The sequence below is a fragment of the Poecilia mexicana genome, unplaced genomic scaffold (assembly GCF_051168715.1).
Source record: "Poecilia mexicana isolate PSO_F unplaced genomic scaffold, ASM5116871v1 scaffold_5, whole genome shotgun sequence".
Classification (NCBI taxonomy): domain Eukaryota; kingdom Metazoa; phylum Chordata; class Actinopteri; order Cyprinodontiformes; family Poeciliidae; genus Poecilia; species Poecilia mexicana.
Window position 1 is genome coordinate 32,355,940 of NW_028263374.1, and position 22,951 is coordinate 32,378,890.

The 22,951-nt window shown below is 39.8% G+C and overlaps 1 protein-coding gene and 1 long non-coding RNA gene across 6 annotated transcripts in view; both read left to right on the plus strand.

Annotated features, from left to right (window-relative positions):
• shq1 (SHQ1, H/ACA ribonucleoprotein assembly factor) overlaps window positions 1-22,951 on the plus strand; it is an 84,218-nt gene that overhangs the window by 10,679 nt on the left and 50,588 nt on the right. For 2 of the 5 annotated variants that reach the window (XM_088005924.1, XM_088005926.1), the window contains exons 3-7: window positions 6,301-6,365; window positions 10,274-10,402; window positions 10,513-10,679; window positions 10,764-10,876; window positions 10,950-11,047. In XM_088005924.1, the coding sequence (XP_087862050.1) occupies window positions 6,301-6,365; window positions 10,274-10,402; window positions 10,513-10,679; window positions 10,764-10,876; window positions 10,950-11,047 (572 nt within the window). Of the gene's footprint in view, window positions 1-154; window positions 424-6,300; window positions 6,366-10,273; window positions 10,403-10,512; window positions 10,680-10,763; window positions 10,877-10,949; window positions 11,048-22,951 lie in introns of those variants that run through there. The other 3 variants (XM_088005927.1, XM_088005925.1, XM_088005928.1) reach the window with 3 other exon arrangements.
• On the plus strand, window positions 18,654-21,746 carry LOC148159843 (uncharacterized). Its single transcript, XR_015762937.1, has 2 exons — window positions 18,654-21,138; window positions 21,581-21,746. It is a non-coding gene; the product is annotated as an uncharacterized LOC148159843 (long non-coding RNA).

Genomic DNA, 22,951 nt, shown 5'->3' on the forward strand with positions numbered 1-22,951 from the left:
TTGAGTTACCATGACTGGTAGAAAAGTCTAAGTTGTATTTCAGATGCAAAAAACGCAATACTATGAACATTGCTGTGTTCCTAACATAATGGGCTTTTAAGTTTTCATTAATTTCCAAGCGATCCTGAATTAAGAAGATGGTGGCTTGTAAATATTTACCACTACCAGTTAAAGCTAACGCTGCACAACACAAAGTTTGCAGCCTTCACTTCACTCCGGATCAGCCTAAAAATACCAGGGATACGGATGGTAAATAAAGGAGCCTCCCTGAGTTATTTCCATGGAATCACTTCTGTATTCAGCCTGAAAGAGTTTATGGGAACGAGAGAGCAGACCAGAGCCAGACAGCCGAGCAACTGATCCGCCTGTACATACTGCTGTAAACACCGTCCTATCTGAGCTCTTCACAAGAAACATGCAAAGGTAATAAAACGAAATAACACGGAGACATGAAGCAACACGGTCATATTTTTCGAAAAGCAGCAACTTTGAACCTGAACAGCTGAACCAGATCTCTGACACCAGAGCTGCGCTACTGTTAAATATGAGGTTTGTTGTGCTTCGTCGTGCTAAGGAAGTAAAAAGCCCGAACCGTGACCTCCCCGTTAGTCTGTGACACTTACGGCAATAAACACACATAATATACTTGAAAATAAGAAAAACATTGTCCGTTAGAATGTTTAGATACTTAAATAGCACATTTTTACAAGAACAATGTCAGAGAATATTGCCTACTAGCATAAGCTAACGTTAATGTTAGCCACAAAGTTTTAAGTAAAACTCACCTTCATATCAGTGAATGTATAACGAGGCGTACATCTAAAACCTTTCTCCAGCTGACTTGTTGGGGCTTCGGATCGATGTACAAACCTTGGCCACGCACTGCAAGCACCTAATGTAAAAGGCCATTTTCAATAGATCGGAAACAATCGAGACGCTTTTCCCCAAACGCGGAAGCGGAGGTGCAAAGAGTTCATTAATCTGGGGGGCACTCGTTTAATAGACGGTAAATTGCGAAAATAACTTGCTGGACATTGAAAGTTCCGGTTGTTATGGATACATGGGTAAGTATATCATCTCACAGGACATTTAAAGAACTACTTACAATTAAAATAAGGAGGATTTATTTAGTCAGACGTTTGAAACTTAAGGTAAAGAGCTCCGTCTGGGGGCCAGACTTCCAAGCAAAGCGAGCATTGGACCAAACGGCCTGCCTCAACTAAACTGTAGATAACAGACAAAGATGTCTGCCAATCAGAATTCTAGCTCCTGTGTTCTTTACCAATGACTAAAACGTTTTGTAGAAAAGAAGTGCATGTGTTCGGTTAAATCAAATGCGATATAGTTAATTTAGTTGTATATATTGTTATTATTGTTATTATTATTATTGTGTGTTTGCTTATTTATACTGTATATATTTGACCTTTTGCACGGGAGCTGCAATGGAAATTTCGTTGAATTCTGTTCAGTGACAATAAATGCTATCTATCTATCTATCTATCTATATGAAAGAAGATGGAGTTTGTCTCACCCGGTAAAGAAACACGTTTACTTGAGAAAGGAATTAAAAACAGGTGGTGCTGGGCATGGCTAGAGGAAAGGGGACAAGACGGGAAGCTGGCGGAAATTTTTACAAAAGGGGGGCGCTGGGATTTCTTTGGGGGCGTTTGGTCGAAGGTAAACTTTACACCTTACAATCACAATAATACCAGTTTAGACTTTGAGCAACTTCCTAAAATTGTATTGTGTAACATTAAATCATTCTTGGCTGCAACTGTATCGATGGCAGATCTTCTTCTTCTATTCAGTGTTTGTAGCTTCTTGGCGCAGCTCCGCTCCTGCTACTAGTAGCTTCACTGCATCAGGTCAGAGTTACACCGGCTGATGACGTTGCTGTGATTCACTTTGTCTGGTGTCTGATTTTCTAATATTTTATGTTTTATTGAGGATTTTTGTACATATGTTTAGGCGGTTCTGTGATCATGTCAAAGCAGCAACTTATATTAAAAAGTGTTTTATTTCCATCTGGATGCTGCCCGCTTCCATGGAAGGACAACAGAAAATCTCTTATAAACATGTAATTACTAAAATCACGATACCCTCACTGTGTATCCATCTGAAAAATGAACCCATTTAAATAAAGAAATCCCTCCACGATAGAGAGCGTTCATTTTATAGTGTTAACACCTGTGCTGTAAGTGGTCCGGTATGAAAAGGGTGTGACAGAACAACGGAACCACAGCACTTTTAAATGTCGATAATCAGAATACTGAAATTGTTTCCGTTGTTTTAAAAGGTTTATGTCAGTCTGCCTTTTCCCCATCGATACGTTTCCCAACCGCCCTGCACCTTAGGGGGTTAAAATAAAATAAAAAAGACGCGCACATCGCGCAAAACTCTGAAACAGGAGAAGTGGGACATAAAACAGAGCGACGAACTAGATGTGAATTATGGCATAAAAACAGAGAATCCGACGCTGAACAGTGAAAAATCAACACATGATGTGAAACATGATGATTAGGCGGCGCAGCAGGTGATGAGTGAAGATTACGGATGGTGAGCATCAATAAATGATCAAATAAATCTAGCAACAGGAAATAAACTAAAGTGGACATAGCAATAAACCAAGAGAGGATAATAATCAAAGGAAACTAAATAGAAATGAAGAAGAAAATGCAAGAAGAAACTAAAGTAAATACAGAGAAATAAACTGGTATGGCAAGACCTTTAGAGCAATAATTAATACAGAGGATTGTATGGCAAGAATAAACAGACACTATTTCCAGATAAAAGGTAAAATAATATGTTGAAGTGGCATGAGTTTGTTGAGACCATATCTAATACTGAGAATAAATATATCTTAGAGACCATAACAGTAAATAACTTATCACTTATTTATGTTTTTAATAAGATTTAATATATTTATTTCTTCAGTAGTATTTTTCATGTCAGTGTTAATGTCATGAGGCTGATGACTCCATGACACTTTCAATTTGACTCATTAGGATTTGATTAAGAACCAGATTTGTTCTTTGTAATTTCTGTCCAGTAAAACTATTAATCTATAAATCAATAGACAGGTCTATATAAAGATATAATCCATGTTTCTGTCTCATATTTGTATGGTATTAAAAGGAACTTTAGTTTTTCCACTGAAAGCTCTGGTTTGCACAGTAAATGCCATGTGGGTGAAATTTTATGGATGATACTCTGATGTCCCATTCTCCTGAAGGCAGCACAGAGCTGCACCACCAGAAACTGACAAACACTGAAGAGAAGAAGAGTTATGATGAATGTAGTTACAGTTCTATCCATGTTTTAATGTTGCAGAGCTCAGTCAGTTTGTAAATAGTTCAAAGTTTAAACTGGCATGTTGAACATCTTTTATCTGATCATTTTGTGGAAAATTTAACAACTAGAAAATGACAAAGAACAAGAATATTTTTTCCACTCTGATTGGCTGCTGTTGGCCTACAAATTTTAAGTTGATTGTTCTTAAATTTTTCATAAACACCTGTGAAAATAATTTCTATTCCCATGGCTTTTTTGTTCTCTGGGAAATTATTTTTGATGATTAATACAAAAACAAGAATAAAAATCAAAACATCCACAATATTGACATTGATATTAATAATAAAATAATAGTGTAAAGTAGCCTACAAATTCTTTGGTGGGGGGCGGGAGGGACCTGGATAAAGGCTGAGGGGCGCTGGCCCGAAAAAGGTTGAGAAACTGATTTCGTTGGTAATTTTGCATGTTCTAAATTACTTGCAAAAACATTGACTGAAAGGACTCTTATTTAATGTTGAGGGATTTTTGCCTGTAGGGCAAACCTTTAGGGCACAGACATTTTACATTTTGTTTTGAGTTGAAATGTACTGAAGTCTTATTTAAGTTTGAGTGTTTAGCTTGTTAATTGTATTGTTAGAAGCAATTGTTTGCACTATTCAAAGACACTTTTTATTAAACTGTGGGAATAGCAACGCTATAGTTAATTTCTATCACCACTATAAGTTTCAGGCTCAGGATTTTTTTTTACTTTAAGCCCTGTATACATGTATAATATTGGATTTTCACTGGCCAACTGATTTATCGACCAGTTGATTTCTGGGTGCCAATTTCCTTAATTTTGGGGGATCGTGATCTGCTGATACTTGCATGCGAAGCTGCAAGTATCAGCTTATCTTCATCAGTAAAGGTTTAAAAATCAGTCTCTGTCCTCTTCTGCTCTACAGTGAGGTTTGACTGACAGACCAACCAGGTCAGGTCTGCACATTTACAGTTAACAATATTCACCCTACTGTTGCCAACTCGGTGACTTTCTTGCTATATTTAGCAACGTTTCAGACAAAACAAAATTCATATCAGCTAAAATCAAAATGATCAGGTCAGGCTTTTTAAAGATCGGTAACCAGGGATTGGCCAGAAAACTGCAGCCCTACACACATATTCATAACATTCTTTGATTAAATAAATTTCTCTTAAGTGTAACTCCAATAGCTAAACATGTAATTCATACCAGGTGAGTCTTTCTCCCCTGCGAATATAGATCGGTACCGGTACTGGACTGATTTTGTACCTTCCAATGATTTTAACAGAAATTTCACATAACTTAGAAGTTGATGTAAAAATAATGTTTGTTTTAGCCACAAAATAATTATGCTCAGCAGCAAACAACAAATCCCAACTATAGCACAGAGCAGCTCATCCATGTAGCAGCTATGTAGTCTGACGCAAAAACATTTTGCTAGACAATGTCAAATGTTGAGATGCTTTAATTATTGTTATGAAATGTTATCAAACTCGTTTTGAAGCCAAAAATACCTCAGAAATATACAGAGCCAACCATGAGAATCAACTCATTTAAAGTCAAGACTCAGTTTCACACAAACACAAAGACCCTAACATAAATGTTTGGCTGTTGAACTGGACCGTTCCAGGTCGCTATCAAGCTAATTTTCTATTAGCAGCTTTAGAAATCTTTTACATTATATTACATAACCAAGGCACATTGAAACAAACCTTTGTCTTAGCTTTTTTCTATTCTTCCTCTTTCATTTTTCCCTCCCTGAAGGATAAGTTCATTTTTGAGACATTGTTTTGCTTACTTAACTTCTGACTGGAGCTTTGGACATTTGGATGCTCTGCTTATTGCATGGCAGCTCATGTTACTGTCGATGCGTGCGGCACCTACCGCGGCCACCAGGGGCCGCCAAGAGCAATCTTTTTTCTTTTTATCAATAAAATAATAATTTCTACATACATTTTAAAATATATATTATTGTAAAGACAAATCACTTCATGTTGAAATTGTGTGTTTTTCATATTATAATGACATAGAAATTATTACTAAAACAAAAAAAATCAGCTGGGCAGCGCATAATTGTTTGTTTATAAAGATTAATCATTCTCACCGATCCCTCAATGTGCATGTCTGAAAGCGCGAGTACAGGTTATTCTTGCGGTTCACATAGAGCTGCGCAACCAGAGCTAACGCAGTGGATTTTAAACTCTTACCTCAATGTGGAGTTCGCCAAAGAAAAATAATTCCTCACAGGGGGTTGATGTAAATATCCATACAGGTCACTCTGTGTCCAGTTTGAGTGAAAGGAGGTCAAGCAGCGGCAGCGCGGGCTTCAACGCGCAGAGGTGCCAGCAATGTGATTGGTTCCCTCTCCCTGCTTTAAATGCATAAACTATAAACTTATCTTTTAGAAATAAATTTGCTCCGCCAGTGAAATGCTCAGAGCAACAGAGATGCTTGCAATCCGGGTTAAATTAATGACAAAAGAAAATTTTTTATTTATTTATTTTTTGATTATTAATTGCTCTAATAACAAAAACAAGCAACTCCTCCTCCAGGAGGGGAATCCCACAAGCTACAGCGGTAGTTCAGCAGGACCAGACAGAACACTCAGATGAGATTTTTTTTCTCTTTCTTTAGTAGGATAAGATAAATCCTTCTTTCCTTCAGATTCTTCACATGTACCGAATCAGCTGGTTATACAAGCATGTACCGAATCAGCTGGAGGGGACAACCAAGAGCAAAACTGCTCCACAGTCTCTGGGTAGATTGCCTCGACAGCTTTATCAGGAATTTGATTAACCTTCGTCTTTGACATCATACTCCGCTCAATGCAAAACAACCAGGGCCAGAGTACAATAGGACCAGGCCAGCCCTGCAGTGCAAAAAGGCTTCAAATATAACTTGCATGTAATGTCAGCTGTGATTGATTTTAAGTTTGTTTTCTTGTGTTTTGCTGATTTTGGTTCTAATATACAAACTCTTATTACTGTTAGATTAAGTCTTCCTGGAAGAATTGTTGAAGATGGAACAGAAAAGGCTACGTTTGACATTGATAAAGGTGGGTCGGATCATTATTGAAATAATATGTTTCAGTCATGAAAGTCTTGCAAATTTATGGTTTGTTCAAAACCTCTCTGTTCAGATTATTCCAAAAACCAAACATGAATTGGAACATTTGTTACATTTTCAGTTCGCTTTCTCACTGCAATATGTCAAATAAACCAAATAAAAAACCTGGTCCCTCCCCTCACCTGTGGTGGTGCTGCACCAAGAACAACTGAAAGAAACAACACAAAAACCTCTGAAGAAGACACTGAGCTTGACATCCTTCTTTGCAAAATGGAGTGGTGTCAAATTTTAGCGGTTGTAGGACTTCTTTGTTTTTGGCAAAAGACCACAAACCATTTCTCCTGCTACCAGTAACACACACTTTTGTTTTGGTTGTATTTACCCAGAATACTCTGTGCTATAGTCCAGTGGTCCCTAATCCCCGGTCTGTGGACCGGTACCGGTCCGTGGACCAATTGGTACCGGGCCGCTCAAGAAATAATTAAATATTTCCGTTTTATGTATTATTTGAGTCTGGAGGATCTTTTATTTTGAAAATCCTTTAACCGGATTCTCTCGGTTACTTGCGTGAGCCCACAAGCAGCAAAATGAGCAAGAAACAGATCAGGCGTCTTTGGAAAGTTTCTTTGCAAAGGGGAAAAGGCCCAGAGAAGAGACAGGAGGATGGATTTATCCCGGACCGGTAGGTGAGTCAAACATTACAAGCCGCTCTGTGTAACATGCGGCGATCGGCTGCTAATGAGGCAATGAAGCTTCAAACTGCTTCACCACATAGAGACCAAGCAGGCTGTGGATATAAGCAACACTTCGGGTGTCATTGTCTCCCATCACTCCCAGATGGGACCGTCTCGTTGCAGAGAAACAAGCTCAGAGCTCCCATTAGTCGTTATTGTGAGTTAAAATTTTCACGAAAGTAAAATGCTCGTTTTTGTGTCGCATCTGTATCTTACTTTGAAGGAATATGTAAACGACCAGAGTCAGAGAGAGTTTGGGCAGTGGTCGAGAGGAGATGAGTAGAGCTTGTGAGTCTTAAGTCTGGTTTAGACGGCAAGATTTATGAATTGTCGGCCGATTCTCCAAACCTCTGTGACCACAGAGCTGATAAAAGTACAACAGGTTCGATCGGTTCGTGTGTCCAAGGCAGGAGCAACACGAACCGATTCCAGTCACAAACATTGCGATTCCAGAAGAAAATCCACAAAACCCCCAACATCGCATACGGGAATTTAGAATAACTAAACACAGATGATGATGTAGAAGCAATAGTGATAGTTTGTGGAGATAAAAGACGTAACAAAAAGAAAAGGTGGTGGATAAAAGAGACGGGAGCAGCCGCTCTATTTGCTGCACTATGATTTGGAGGCAACTATGTTTTTTCATAGTTAACATTTTTAACTGAATAAACATAGACATATATAATAACGACCTTTACATATAATAATAAACATTTCCACATATCATCTCTGATATCCACCGGACTCACAGTTGCGCGATATGTCAGCTGTTTGGGATTCCCCTCTGTTCTTACGTCACCGCGCTTTCTGATTGGCTACCTGTCACATTCAACAGGTTGTATTCTCGTTCCCAGTCAGGGAAAACCCCACAGGCTGCGATAAAATGGCCAAGACAACCCAAATTGGGCATATTCAGGACTTAGCGGGAACACCAACATGCAGAAGCCTTATCTGACTGTTCACCCCCCGCCCGCTGCCCTGGGCCGCAGCAAAATTTTCTAAGTCTTAACCGGTCCGTGGTAATAAAAAGGTTGGGGACCACTGCTATAGTCAACTTCCTGCTTTTGGAGCGGTCTCCACTCCGCTGGGTATTCACATATGCACTCGAACCATCCCAGAGTATTCAAACCTCCCCAAAAGAGCTGGAGTTTCTAGGGAAACAAACTAGAATTTGATTAAAGCAGACTAAACAAGGCTGGTGTGAATGCACATTTAGTGCATGGGGGCAGAGTAAAGAAAAGCTTTATTGCACAACCTAAGGTCAAAGCTTTTGTTTAACCACTGTTGTTGATATTTGTTACATTCCAACAAGATTCTGGGACAGGGCTTTGGCTGCTTTTAATGATTGGTACTTGGGGCATCACTGAATGGGGCTGAATGGCTGATTTAGTAAATCAGCCATTGTTAATTGACTTAACTGATCATGTTACTCCACTCATTTAAATGTCCACTGGAACCTTCTGTGATGCTACAATGGTTACTATCTGGGGGCAATCTATCTGCTTTTGGGATAACAAAAGCAGATATTGATCTGATAATGGATCACACATATCAGATCATGTGTGACTTTTCTTTTTTTATTAGATATGCATTTATTTTTCTTTTTTTATATATAATATGTATTTGAATTTTAGTGTCACATAATTATTTCTGACATTTGTATAGTAGTGTCTGCCTTCTTCATCAGTGATATGTCTTTTACCCAAGTGTCAGCATATCTGTAGCTAACAAAATGTCAGTATGAGCCTGCAATGTTTGCTAATAAAGCTTCTGCTAATGAGTGTCCTTGTTTAGTCTTCTAATGAGCAATCATTAACGTCCCACTTCGAAGGCTCTCCATTCTTAAGCAATTAGTCACCTTCTCTTGCAAACTGGTTCAAGCTGTAACACTTGGGTGCATTGAAATTTTATGAGATCTTTAAAGCGACCATCTCTGTGGTGTGGCTACATTGTTGAACTCATCAGTCAAATTTGACCTTTTTCAACAGTCTACTTCAAATGAGCTAATGTGTTTTAAGGTCAGTAAAAGTAGGTACTCTATAGGATTCTTAGATTTTAGATACAAAAAGAAAAAACAGATCCTCAAAAGTATTGTAATTGTGCAAGTTTTGTAATTCCAAAAAATATATGTAAAAATTGTAGCTTCCATTTGCAAAGTTACATATGTTTTATGCATACGCAACTTTCAGAAATGATGGACTTTACCTGAACATTGCAAACACTTAAAACTGGTGCTGGACAAACAACTTAATGTCACAGAAAACTGTTTACTCATTGGTGGTCATTCTCACCACTGTGGGGGGAGGAGCTGTAGCATAGCAGAGAGCTTGGGGAACGGTGTGAGCACTGTGTATACGAGCATGATTGACAGCACTTGCACCGTCTTCCTGGCTCTGACTGGGTGTACTTTTGCAAATGGCAGTTGGATCATAGGGAGGAGGCAGAGGAGTTGGATTTTTTTCCTCATTTTATCTGTCTCATATTGCATACGGTCATGACAGTTTTAACAAATATGTCAAAAATACAATTAAAGTTACCTACTGCGGCTTTAATTTCTATTTTATATTTGTGCCGATACTATTGCTAAAACAGCAATAGCCATTTGTTTTTGTAAAGGATCTTTACCCTTAATCAAACTTTGAAATTCCACCAAAGCTTGACAACCTGCGTCCATCCAGCATGATGGATGCATGCAAATATGATGGCTATAACTTAACTTTATCTGGCCTTTTTCTGTTCCATCTTGAATGTCTGGCTCTCTGTTTGTTGCAGCCTGAATCAACGGCAGACGTGTCAACATATAATAGTAAATATAGTTCAAATTTAAGCAGATCCCTACATATCTGTGCTTCCTCTGCTCTCATTTTTAAACACTTTATAGAAACTAAAATATGTTGTCTTCCTTCAGTAATTGCATCCACACCAAAGAGTGTTGGTGGGAGGGCAACGTGGCTGCACTTTATATTGTCAAGCTGAAAGTCCTATGTTTATAATTACCACCCTGTATCTCCACCAAGTCATCATGCTATATTTTATGCTATATTTAATTAACAAGCAATCTTCCTGAAAGTGTGCTTACATAAATGTATCCTGCATGTTTGGATCTTATTTCTCTGGAGTTCTGAAAGGGTTATAATTCTCCTTTCATGTTACTTTGCTGTAGGTGTTTTCACACTTAAGGCTCCTAAGGAAACAAGAGGGGAGCACTTCGGAGGGCTTCAAATGCTCACTAGTCTCCTCGCACCAAAAGGCTCCCGATCAGCAAAACTTCTGGTGGAAGATATGAGTGCCGGTGAGTCCCGGAATTATTCCATAGGTTTGCTGTGTTTAAGAAGTCACTTTTGAATTTAGGTAAATGTTGCAACATTTGACTGTTGCAACATTCACTGCCTGTTTTTCTAGAAACAGGCAGTGAAACCACAGGAGATGGTGAGGAGGAGGAGGATGAAGAAGAGTTTGACTGGCAGCTGGAACAGGATCGATACACAGATCGATCTGAAGAGGAGCTGGGAACCATGCAGAAATACGGTTTTGCTAATCAAAGGTCCGGAGTGTTTGGACGATTGCAGGTTGGTTTCACAGAGAAACATTCCCAAATTTTAAATTTGGATGTTTTATACAAATATATTTCTGTGATGCTGAATATCTTGAAGGAGGAACTCAGTGACGTGATTGATGTCAAGAACCCAGAGGAGACTTTAGCATCCGAGAGACGTCGGGCTCGGCTGGAGGCAGAGGCATTGGCTTTCTCTTCTGACCATTATTTGTGAGTAAAGATTATTAATCCCCAACCTTATTTTCTCTGTTGCTTGGGACTGCTAACATCTCTGTTTTTTCAGAGCTGACTTGTTTGAAGACGATGAGATAAATCGCTTGGTGAAGTTTACACCATGGTGGTCTAAGCTGAGTCCATCTACGGAGCAGAAAGGGGAATCTGGTGAGTTTATTTATTTTATCTTATGTGGAGTTAGGGCTAAAGGTAGACCTACTTTATTAAAAGTAAATAAAGAGAGCAGCCTATTCTCCTGAAAAGTGCATAAATTTGCCATCTTCCCATATTTGCTAAGTTGACTTTGTCGTGTTTGCATGAGATCTACCTATACAACAAATATAGTCACATACTGATAAATGTACAAATTTTGATACAGCCGAAAACCACCTCATCTTAGCACAAAAACATTTTACAGAAAAGCACAAGTTTTTTTTAAAATTGCCATGTAGGAGACTTCTGCACCTCCTTATTGTGGAGAAAGAAACATCATTATTTACAACCCCTAGTCAGCACCATATGGGATAGGGTTAGGGTTATTTTGTAATAATTTTAACATAGATTTGGAGCTCTGTATGCAATTCTCTTGAAAATATACAAAGAAGAAATCTACACAATTTACAAAGTTCTTTTCCATCAAAATTCTTGTCCATGCTCCTGTTATTTGGGTGTCAGGAGAGATGAGCTTGAATAATTCATTGCTTAATCGCAAGAACAATGCAAACTTCAATTAGTGTTGATTCTATGTCTTTTAGTGGTGGAGCAAAGACAGATCTTCCAAATATTCCAAATAATTATTTTCACTTACTTTAAAAAAAGTAACACTGCAGCTTGCTACATTTTTGCTGGGTACTGTAAGAAAAAAAAGGGCTCTCACAATAGATTACTCAGAATTTTGAGAAACCTTTGTTGGATATTGTAACTTGTGCTGAAATAGAATAGACCTTTATTTTTCCTTAGTGGGGAAAGTCTTCTCTCCTGCTCTGCCCTCCCGGGCCTCGGTCATCACTTCTTCGTGGGATTGCCTCCATCCCCTGGACGTATGAGTATGCGTCCTCCTCGTTCTCCATGTTGTCTTTGTCCTCGAGTTGCCTATCCCCCAAAGCCTCTCTTAAGCTATCGAGCAGGGATGGGTCTAGGCTGTGTTGGCTGCTGGCTTCACGTCCGGATACATATGTTTATCCTCAGTAGAAGCTTTCCCTCACCTGTATGCTATACAGTTACTGCAAGGGTTGTGACTGACGGCCGGATCAGTCACCACTAACTCTATTCCCTAAGAGCTAGCCTCCCAAGTGAGCTATTCAGATCCTCGCCTCTGTTTTTACTGACTTGGTTAAAGTAGGGCTCTACCCCTTCTCAAGGGGCGTGGCCCCACGTTGGGCGCCACCTTGTTGTTGCACAGCACCTCCCCCCCCCTTCTCTCTCTCTACTTCCTCTTCTGAGAGGAGGGAGATGTTGCTCCCAGCTCTCCGTCTAACGGGTGAATTGAGTTTCCTAAATCTGCCGAGATTTACCCTACCCAGAACTGAAGTAAACTCTGTTTAAGCTGAGTGCGAGAAAGACTAGCCTGGCTTCTAACGACCTCCATCCAGATGTCCCATCCTTTTTCACCCTGTGAATGAGCCAGATAGAGCAGCCCAGAATCAGCTAGTTTCACAGAGCACACCTGTTAACGGTCGCTCTTTCTCTTATTACAACTTGCACTTATTACTGAACCAGGTTGGTTTTAGTGACTCGGGCGAGTCCCAAGGGTGTTGTTTTAGTTTTGGCTAAAAGCAACCTATAAAACATTTTCCACTTTCTCCTCCCAGAATCAAACTTCATAGCTATTTTACAACCATCAAAGAACTTTAAGGTGACTCATTAATTGAATGTCCACAACATCTTTTAGATTTTCTTGATGCTAATTATTTTATTAGTAAGGCAATTTTGCAAGGGTCAGTACAGCTTAAATCAGTAACAGAAATAATCAAATAAGTAAAATCAATAATCTAGCCTATCTTTCCCTAATGCTGACACTGTGAACTAAAAAAGGAAAACTTTGAGAGAGACGGACGGAGTTTGGCATTTTGAACCCCAGAACTGGCCTGATGATGGAAAAGGTGTTGCAGCAGCAGGAGGCTCCCAGTACAGGAAGAGTACTGAGTCAGAGCGGCAGATCCCGGGCCTCAGGGTGACTTCCTCATGCAGTCCTCTCCTTCTTGTCTTGCAGCTCTGTAGCTCCTTTCTCTTCGTCTCACGATCTTTCTGGTTCATCGAGATGTAGACGAGTTGGTCTCATGGAAGGAACACACCAGTTCTTCCTCTTTGCCTTCGTTCTTTGCCTTTGTCTTTATCTTCATCTTTGCCTTGGTCTTTGTCTTTGGGGTCTCGAACCCAGCTGGTGAGAAAAGTGCAATTTGAAGCCACATGTTGCGGGGCTAACGGGTTGGTCCCCATATGCAGAACAGTCTTCGGCTCTGTGGCTCCGGCTCTTCTTCAGCTGCAGAGTTCTTTGTCCATCTCGATCTTGGCTCGAAGCTGCCTGAAGGATCCAACCAAAGACTCCTCTTTTGCACTCACCTTATAAAGGGTTTATCCACCCTTTTGGTGCATTTGCATTGGCTAGCTTTGTTGCTGTGCCTGTTTCATTGGCTGACTGCTTGGACCGATGATCTCATATCCATCACCATCTTTGGACATGACCTGATGTCTGTTCTAATGTCCCCGAGTTGCTCAACAGCCCTCTTGTGTCTAACCTTTTCTTAGGTAAGTTTTAAGTTTAGCAATAAGGCCTTAGTCACCTCCGCTCTCCCATCAGTTCCTCTTCCTCCCTGACCTTTCACCTACCATCTACCTCCAACACAACATCAGTGACCTTTAGTTACAGTTACACATTTTACACCATTTCAAGTTCAATGTCAAAATCACATTTATAACCTTTTAGTTTCTCTGATTTAGCATTCACTTATAATATTATAATAACCATTACTTATTAGTTACTCTTATAATCATAATGTGTTATTACAGACATTTCTGAAAAGAAACCAATAATAATTCATTATTCTAATTATTTGACACCATGTTACAGTTACTTCTTTCACCTTTAAGTACTTCCATAAGTATAAGAGTAAGTGTAAATATTCTTATAATCAAACCAACATCAACCACTGGTTAAATCAATATTGATTATTGGCTTAATTATAAGTTATCATTATTAATTCAAGTATTTTACTCTGGGTTTTATCCAATTACTCAAAATGTCTAGATTTTATTCCTTAAACCTTTAATGCTCAAAATGAGCAGTCTGAACTATTTTAATCACTGCAGGCTGGAAACTTCCTCTTTCTCCAGGAAACCTGCTCTTCCTGTTTCATAACTCTCTTTCTGTCTGACTATGATTTTTTATGATTAAATAGAAAAAAGTAGAATTAAAGCAGGACACAATAACAACACACACAACCAGATTAATTTTATTACCGTCTGACTCTACTGTTGGGTCTTGATGTCACCTGTGTATTCAATTTTAAAGGTAACTTTATTTATTGTTATTATTAAACTAAAATCTCCAGCATGGGGAAGTGGGTTGAGCTCGACTTTTTCTCGACACAGGTGTACCAGCAGCAAAGTGACTGGCAGGTAGAAGCATGTAGATTTACACAAATACAAAAACAAAAGTAAGAATAACACACTGTACAGTAAGAGCATTTTTTTCAGCATAAGAAAAAATGTTTTTATATTAAAAGATGTTGGCAAGAAATATAAAAACATCACTGGGTAATTATGTTACCAAACTTTGTCAGTGAAATGCTATTTAAACACACAACTATAGTCTTAAAACCAACAAATAAAAAATCCAATTAAAATAAATATCAATTATTTGCACTTCTGTTAAATCCAAATTAATTCAGCAGCCGCTTAAGGCACCCCAGGCCTTCAGGGGCCCCATAAATGCTAACATTTTAACACAGAGCACATATAGAAAGTTAACATTTAGTGAGAATATCATTGCTGTTAAATTTGATTTAATGGTTTCACCATAAATAAATAAAAGATTTTAAATTGTGTAACATTTAAATTTAAGATTTTAAAGAACTGGTAACTTTGCTTTGTAAAAGTGCAAAGAGCAATTTTCATAGATTTTTTTTTGTTACCATAGCAATAGTCTGATAATGTGAGTTTAATCTCTGAGTTTGAGCTCTGTTTGCTCACAAATATATCTCAGTAAACTACAATTATCACTGATTGCTTTTAGACATGGTCAATTAAACAAGACTCCCTCTCCCAGATACTATTAAATCTATGGTGAAACGCAGTAAGTGGTGTTGATGTTCTTAGCAACAGGGGTCCGTAAATCAAATTCTGCTCGTGGTCCTCATACGACATAGGCCTGGCCCTGCATGACTAGCTAGAACTGCTGCACTGCACATCTCTTTGATGGATGCAGAGGGACAAACAAGGAGATTTAATTTGTGTTGCACTGGTATAGACCAAACTGTTCCATTTTGTGTCTATAGAGTTTGTGTTAAATTTGGCGATTAAAATGTTAGCAAACAGAGAACATTTGTTTTGATAGTCATGGCATTACATTCCAAATTTCTCTGTTCTCTGCGCGGCTGTGTGTAGCAACTATGTCTGACTGGAGCGAGATTTGATGTGGCGCAGTTTGAAGCATTGTGGCACTGCAAAAAACAAAACACACACAAAAAACCCCAGCATTCTGAGTGACTGTGAGGAGAGCACAACAGCTCCTCCATGGGCTGAACCACCGGCCCACTAACGCACTGTCTGACCGGAAACACATGCATAAACATTTATCAAGCTGCACCGCAGACACAGAGCCACGAACTGGGCAGCGTGTGTGAGGTGTAAAAGTACATGCCACACATAATTATTTGTTTACAAATATATATCTTCACTGCACGGCACGTACAATGCGCACCCCTGAAAACGCAACCATAGGTATAGGTTATATTTGCGATTTGCACGAGCAGATCAAATGAGGTGGCTTTTAAACTTGACTCATACCTGACTGAAGCATTCTCCAAAGGGACATGTTTTCTCACAGGGGGTAAATATAAATGTAGGTGAAGTTTCTCTAAAAGAGCACCTTCCAAATCGTCCAGTTTGAGTGAGAAATGGGGTGTTAACCACACAGCCGCAACAGCAGCCAAGGTGCAGAGGCGCCAATGGTGTGATTTCTACACATGGCCAGCTTCATGCCATGCTCAATGCATCAACTATAAAACTGGCTTTGTGGAATGATTCTGCTCTGCAGTCCGGGGTTACTGGTGTATTAAAAAAAAACTATTTTAAACAATTAAAAATAAATTAATTAATAAAAACAAGAAAGTTTTAGCCTGGTGGGGCTTCAACGGGCTTCTAGTATACCAGGGGAAACCCTGGTTATTGCGTCTAATACCTGCTGAAAGGAAGGATCTTTGATAGTACTCCTTTATGCACCTAGGATGCATAGCCCAAATTTGCTTTGTGCAGGATTTTGCAAGCAGTTCAAGCTTCACCTAAAAGTACATTTTCCTTTTATATCCCCAAATGCCCCTTGCAGGCATCAGTAGGTAAACTATTTAAATAGTTGAATTTGTTTTGCTTGTTTTTTTTTTGTTTTTTAAGATCTCTAGACAGATTTTTTTCTTACAGTTGTAACTAAAAGAAGTGAATGGACTGAACTTATGTAGCGTTTTTCCAATAATTTTTGACCACTCAAAGCGCTTTACACTGGAGTCACATTCACCCATTTGCACTCCCAAACACACACAGACATTTATCCACCAATACGCAGATCAGTAGGCAAGTTGGGGCTAAGTGCCTTGCCCAGGGGCATGTTGAAATGTGACAGGAGGAAAACGACTACTCTACCCACAGAGCCACAGTTGCCCGTCTGTGTTTTCACCATTTTTCTGTTGCCAGGACTACCACTTGAAATCTTCCCTAGACACACTTGAAACAATTCATATGCAGAGCTGTAAACAGATACCATATAGCCAGCTATTGTATGTGCCAGACACTGTCAGGTTGTCTAACAACACATTAATACTCAAAAGGACACTTGAGCTTTTTTTCCCTGGCTGTCCTCCTCTGGGAGAGTGAGACATCAGCTCATTTGTTAGTGAGCTGCACTCTTTGTTAAAGTGCCTCAGGCTCATTAGCAGAAAAGACACTTACCATTATCAGGGATTGAACTTCTCTAATCGCTTCATCTCTGCTCTGCCTCTCGGCCAGTTTAAACACCAGCATTCACAGTGCAGCGTGTGGCGAGTTGGAACGCAGCTCGTCTTCGCCCACCATCTTCATTCCGCTTTTAATTCAGCTTCTCTTTTTGCAGTCACTTCCCATTCTTATCCAATCTCTGCTTAATTTCTGTGATGCCAATAGCCAGAGGCCTTTTTAGCATTTTCTCCACACAAAGGTGATAACTTGTGAACTCTTGCCAGGGTCTTTAATTGTGCCATCCGGGTCTCATAACGGCCTGCTAATTCCTGCACATCCTCTGTATAAGCTGACATGGTGTTCACTGCTACAGCGGAAGTGCAGCACTCCAATGTCATCAGATTAAGACCAGATTTAGATTAAACAAATTGTGCAGTTTTGCAGGACGAATTGGCAGTTGGTCATGTTTTTTGTTGTTGTTTTTTTTAAGGATTTTATTGGTTCTTGTGGCTTCCGAGGTGACAGAAAAGTGGAAAAGTGGGCTGTGACAAAGGTCAACGGCCAGGACTCAAACCCTCGACAGCCTCGTCAAGGATCGAGTCCTCTGTATGTGGGTGGCATGCTCCACCTCTGTACCACTGCAGTAGACTGGCCGTTTTTTTAACAAAGCCTTTTTCGGCCTTTGATTGACAGTGACCAGAAAGCAGATTGTGAGAGCTGGGGGAACAAAGGTAATCTGGCTGGGACTCGAACCAGTGACAGTTGAGTACTAAAGCTAAAATCTCAGTATATGGGTCTCGCTGGTTCCACTGCCACACTCTTTTTTTCTTTTTCTTTTTGACAGGTTGACTTTCAGGCCTTTATTTTCCCTCGTCCTCTTCTTCCCCTTGCTCTGCTTTCTGAGACAGAGCATCTCAGTCAGGAGCGCAGTTGTAGATAAATGGGCCAAATTAAACTTAATGACTTGATTGACAGCACGAATAACATTAGTCTTGGCTGAGTATGAAGAATGGCGTCAGTCAGAAGGTTTAAGTGGCTCGCCATCAAATCTTAAATGGCATGCTTATGATTTTAACAGTTAGCCATATATTTCAATTGAAGAGTTAGAAGTCTTGTGTGTGAGTTTTATTTTTTTCTCCACAACCTCCTTTCTTACTGTCTGCTAAATCTGATATATATGTCACCTGACAGATGGCTGTGGACATGGGTGCTAATCAGTGACATGTGGTCAGGGGTGGCAGGTGAGGCAGAGTTGAAAGGTTTGCTTCAAACTACGAGACAGAAGGGTAGCCCCTCTTTTCAAACAAAGTGGTATACAGAAAAGGCAGGCTTTCTGGATGTCCTACTAGAAACTGCCTTTCCTGCGTTTTTTGCCACCTTTTCTCAACTTATGTCAAGGATAGACTTGGTTTTGGATGAACTGATATTTTTGTGCAGAATGAGCAGCGCATGGACTTCATCTCTAAATAAAGGTAAGATGGCAATACATTTTTAAAAAGTTTTTTAATGAAATGTGCATTTTGCAGAGAGTATGTGTAAAAAAGCGCAGAAAAGAAATAACCTGCAAACCGCTTAGCTTATAGCAATGGTAGCTATAATCTACCACAGCAATCACTTATTAATAATCTCAAAATAAACTTTTAGTCTAAAAACAAGCTACTGCAACGTACTGAATGTTCTGTTCTTTATGTTGGAAATATTTGAGTGTTTTGGGTGTTGAATCCTGAAACATAAAGTTGCGTTGGTGTCAGTTGCTATGGCCACAAGTCCGCTTGTAGCTTGGCCGCTAAAGAGAGTAGAAAGAAATGGTTTTGAGTTGTACTTCAATGGGTTTTCCCTTTACTGTGTAGCATAACACTAAATTAATAATACATACATTTCTAAGCTTCATTGAATTAATGGAATTATTCTAGACAGCAGTGTGGCTATGGATGACGTAAAAGAATGCAAGTCTTTTTGCCCTCCTGCGTTGTCCACATGCACGAAATCTCCATATGTAAACAATAACATGCAGGGAGTCTATATTTATAATTCTGATTATGATTAAATCAGTGCCTCACCAGCTATGAACCTCACTGCACGTCACTGGTGCTAATGAAATAGAAAGCAGCTTCTTTGTGCTTCTAGTGGCCAGCCCATTGACGGGCCACAGCTGTCTTCCGGGGGGCTGGGGAGTCTGTATTTACCCACTAATCTGGTATAAGTGGTCCTGACAGCTCAGACTCTTTGTATCTCTTCCACTTTCCTTTTCTATGTGTAAATAAATCTGATCCCTAACCAGGGATCAGTTTAGGGAATGGGCCAACTGTTGACATGAAGCTCCAGTGTTTAGAGTCCCTTCGTCACACGCCCTCTTTGATTTGATACTGGACTCAATCATAGGGCCCAGATCAAGTGGCATTTTGACCTCTGGCTTTTAGAGTTTAGCCCAGGACAACTTTCCAACTCTCAGCAGCATTTTTTGAAGCATATTTTGATTCATGCCGTCACGCCATCTGGAATTGGAGAGAGCAGCGATGAGCCAGGCTGCCGTTTCCAACTGGAGGAATTAGGTCAGAAATTAATTTCCAATCATTCTGCTCTCCAAAATGCATTTATGGTTAATGCCCAATAGAATTGACAGGCTTCATGGTAATGATGAATGACCATAGCAGTGAATAATACTGGCTCTGCAGAATTGATAGAAAATCCTCCGGCTCCATATCGCTGCTGTGTGGATTTAAATATTAGGTTTTTATGAGTTGTGGTGGAGCATCGTCACTCTGAGAAATCCATGCTTGTATTTGGTGAAATTGATGCAAGATATGTCTATAGTGCCTTGCGAATGTATTCGCACCCAGTGAACTTTTACATTTTGAGCTCCAAATTTCATTGGGTTTTACCGACCCATTCAATAAATTAGACTTGGACTTAATTTATTGTTATTGCACGAATACACAATAGTGAATTTGGCAACAAAATATCACTTATTGGCTACTGGAATACACAGAAAAAAACACAGAAAAACTAAAGTGTCACTATTTCCCGACGGTATAATATGAGACAGATAAGCCATGAAAAAAATCTAGCTTCTCTACCTAAAAAATGTATTTAGTTCTAGAATTGCACCACAGCTGGAGAGGCTGAACCAGTACAAGGCTACAAGTTCAGATGGTGTCAGCTCCAGAGTCCTGAAGTTCTGAAGCTGCAGAGCAACATCTCTTCAAACTTAACTTGACCCAAGAGAAGGTTCTGTTGTTATATAGGATATCCTGGTTGGTTCCAGTACAGAAGAAAACTCACCCATCAGTCATCAATAACTATAAATCTGTTGCCGTGACAACCCACATCATGAAGGTCTTGGAGAGACTTGTGCTGGCCCATCTCTGTAAGCAATCAAGGCCACATGCAGTTTGCTTATCGCCATGGAGACTGAGACACCATCATACACCTTCAACAAACCCACTATTATCTGCAGAAACCCAGGAGACACAGGTGGACACTTTAACAATCATCTAGATGTATGACTACCTAACAAAAGCTGCTTTTCCACTGGCAAGTTGCACACTAACCGAAAGTGTGGTTCAGTTTTACCCCAGGTAGTGAACTTTTCCATTATCCGATCTGTTCCTCACTATGGTGAGCAGGATGTGAGCTGCAGCAGTTGTGACCAACTCTCCACTGATGTTTGCAACGACACTCGTAATGGAGAACCTTGAGGTTCTGGTTCTAATAGACCAAAGTAAACCCAGATATTTAATTTTGTTTTATAGAAATCCATTGATGGTCCAAACATAATGATTAAAGCTCATATCAGCTGATTATTTTGCTGTATATACAATTACATTCTGGCACTTTATCGTTGTATATGTGCAACCTTTTGGACTTAGGTTTACATCTTTTTGCATTAAAAGATGTAAACCAATAGCCATACATAAGCTTTATTATTATTTTTTCATCCAAATGAAAAATAGCATTTAAATCACAAGTTAATATCATGTAGTTCCGGTGTTTCACACTGTCAATGCAAAATAGCAGCTTTGTCAGAAAGCTGACCACATGTGCACCATTTCTCTCTTCTTTATTTTTCATGTTTCAGAGAAACAAGCTGCTAGCACTGCTGCTAATTCACGGTCAGTCTGCTGCAAAAGTTACCGCATGTGTTCCTATCACTGCTCTTGATTAAACTCATAATTAAACTGCCCAGTACGGTCCACAGCTAAACGTTAACCTCTAAAAGCTGAATGCTGTTTGCAGTTGTCAGTGGTGTAAATAACGAGCCAATCAATGAATGCGGTCAGTTGTCAATCAAATTGTTTTGTTGCTGTACCCTGATCAGTGCTGCTAGTACTACCCCTGAAGTAGGTGCAAAAATCTGAGAACACCTGGGCAGAACCCAGATCTGCTAGTGGAGGTCTCGCTCCGGCTCGGCAGAGCGAGACCAGACCAGTTAGAGGGGGGCTAGTGGAAAAGTGGCTATACAGACTCCAGCTTGTAAGAGTGAAGAACTGTGTGTCTAACAAGGAGCACCACAGGGCACTGTACTCACATTCCTTTTCTCTCTTTACATTTCAGACTTCCAGCACAAGTCTGACTTTTGTCACCTCCAGAAATACTCAGATGACTCTGCAGGTATCGGGTTTATCAGTGATGGACAAGAGGCTGAATACAGAGAGTTGGTGGACCGCTTTGTGTCATGGTGTGGGAACAATCATCTCATCTTAAATGTGAAGAAAACAAAGGAGATAATTGTTGATTTCAAGAAAAACAGGATTAGATCAAATGCTATTTCCATCATGGCATAAAAACTTGTGAGGCATTGTATCATTTCAATCATAAACTTCCTACTTATGCTGAAATTTGTGCTGCTGAAGTACATTCAACCTGTGTCAACTAACTCCTCCAGTCACTTCTAGTCTTTTTTCATTTTGCATCTTGAGCCCAACTTCAGTGCATGTGTGCAGCAAATGTTCTCCTCCATGTGGGCTTTTATGTCCACTTGGCTGTGCTCTCCCCTTTGCGGCTGCACCGACGAGAGACTCAGGTAACGTCCACAGAGAACTGACGTAATGCAGGAGGAATCTCCTATGCAGCAGATCCAAGTTCCCAGTGCAGCCAGAGAGATATTGAGTTTCTGTGTGTTTGTCTGTTTGCTTTAGCCAACACAGTATACACATCAGAGATCAAGAGCAGGGACACTTCATCCTCACGCAGAGCAAGGAATTGCTTTCAGCTGTTTCCTACGGAGCTGGGAGGGGAATAAAGAGCAGGGCAAGCTGGGAGCTCGCTGCCGTCACAGACATCCAGCGTGCCTTTCAGTGCTAAACGACGCAGATTACCAAAATGGGATTGAAGTCTTTTTGCATCGCCCTAATAGGCTTGCTGCAGATCCCCATTAAGCAGATGTTTCTTTCAAAAGGAACTAGTTAATGAATTTTCAAAAACAGTCAAATGCCGAACCTCTGTATTTTATTCTGGGGTGAGCTATCAGACATATTGATATTGCACATTTTACTCACTTTAATTCGATTTTTTTGCACCACAGCGACAAACTCAGTCAGTAACTGCAGCAGACAGACTTTACTGGCTGACTGCCGGTTTAACGTTGTGTGAATTTGTCAGGTTTTTATTAATCTGACTTAATGAGGTGAAGAAAAAGGCACACTGTTTAGACCCATAAACTGATAATGTGTGAAAATAGTTTTCACCTCTACTTGTTTTTCTAACACCACTGCGAAAAGGCAACACAAAAACATTATAAAACATGAGCGGCGATGTAAGAAATTTGAGTGCATTTTCCTCCTGACTAACCCGTTGTTGTCTGATGCTGTATGTCCTAGATCTGTAGGATGTGTAGACGGCTCACTCTGGACTTTCTGTTCACACTTGGACATTCTCGCTTGACCTGTATAAATACACTGCGGCATTGTCAGCTGTGCTTATGGC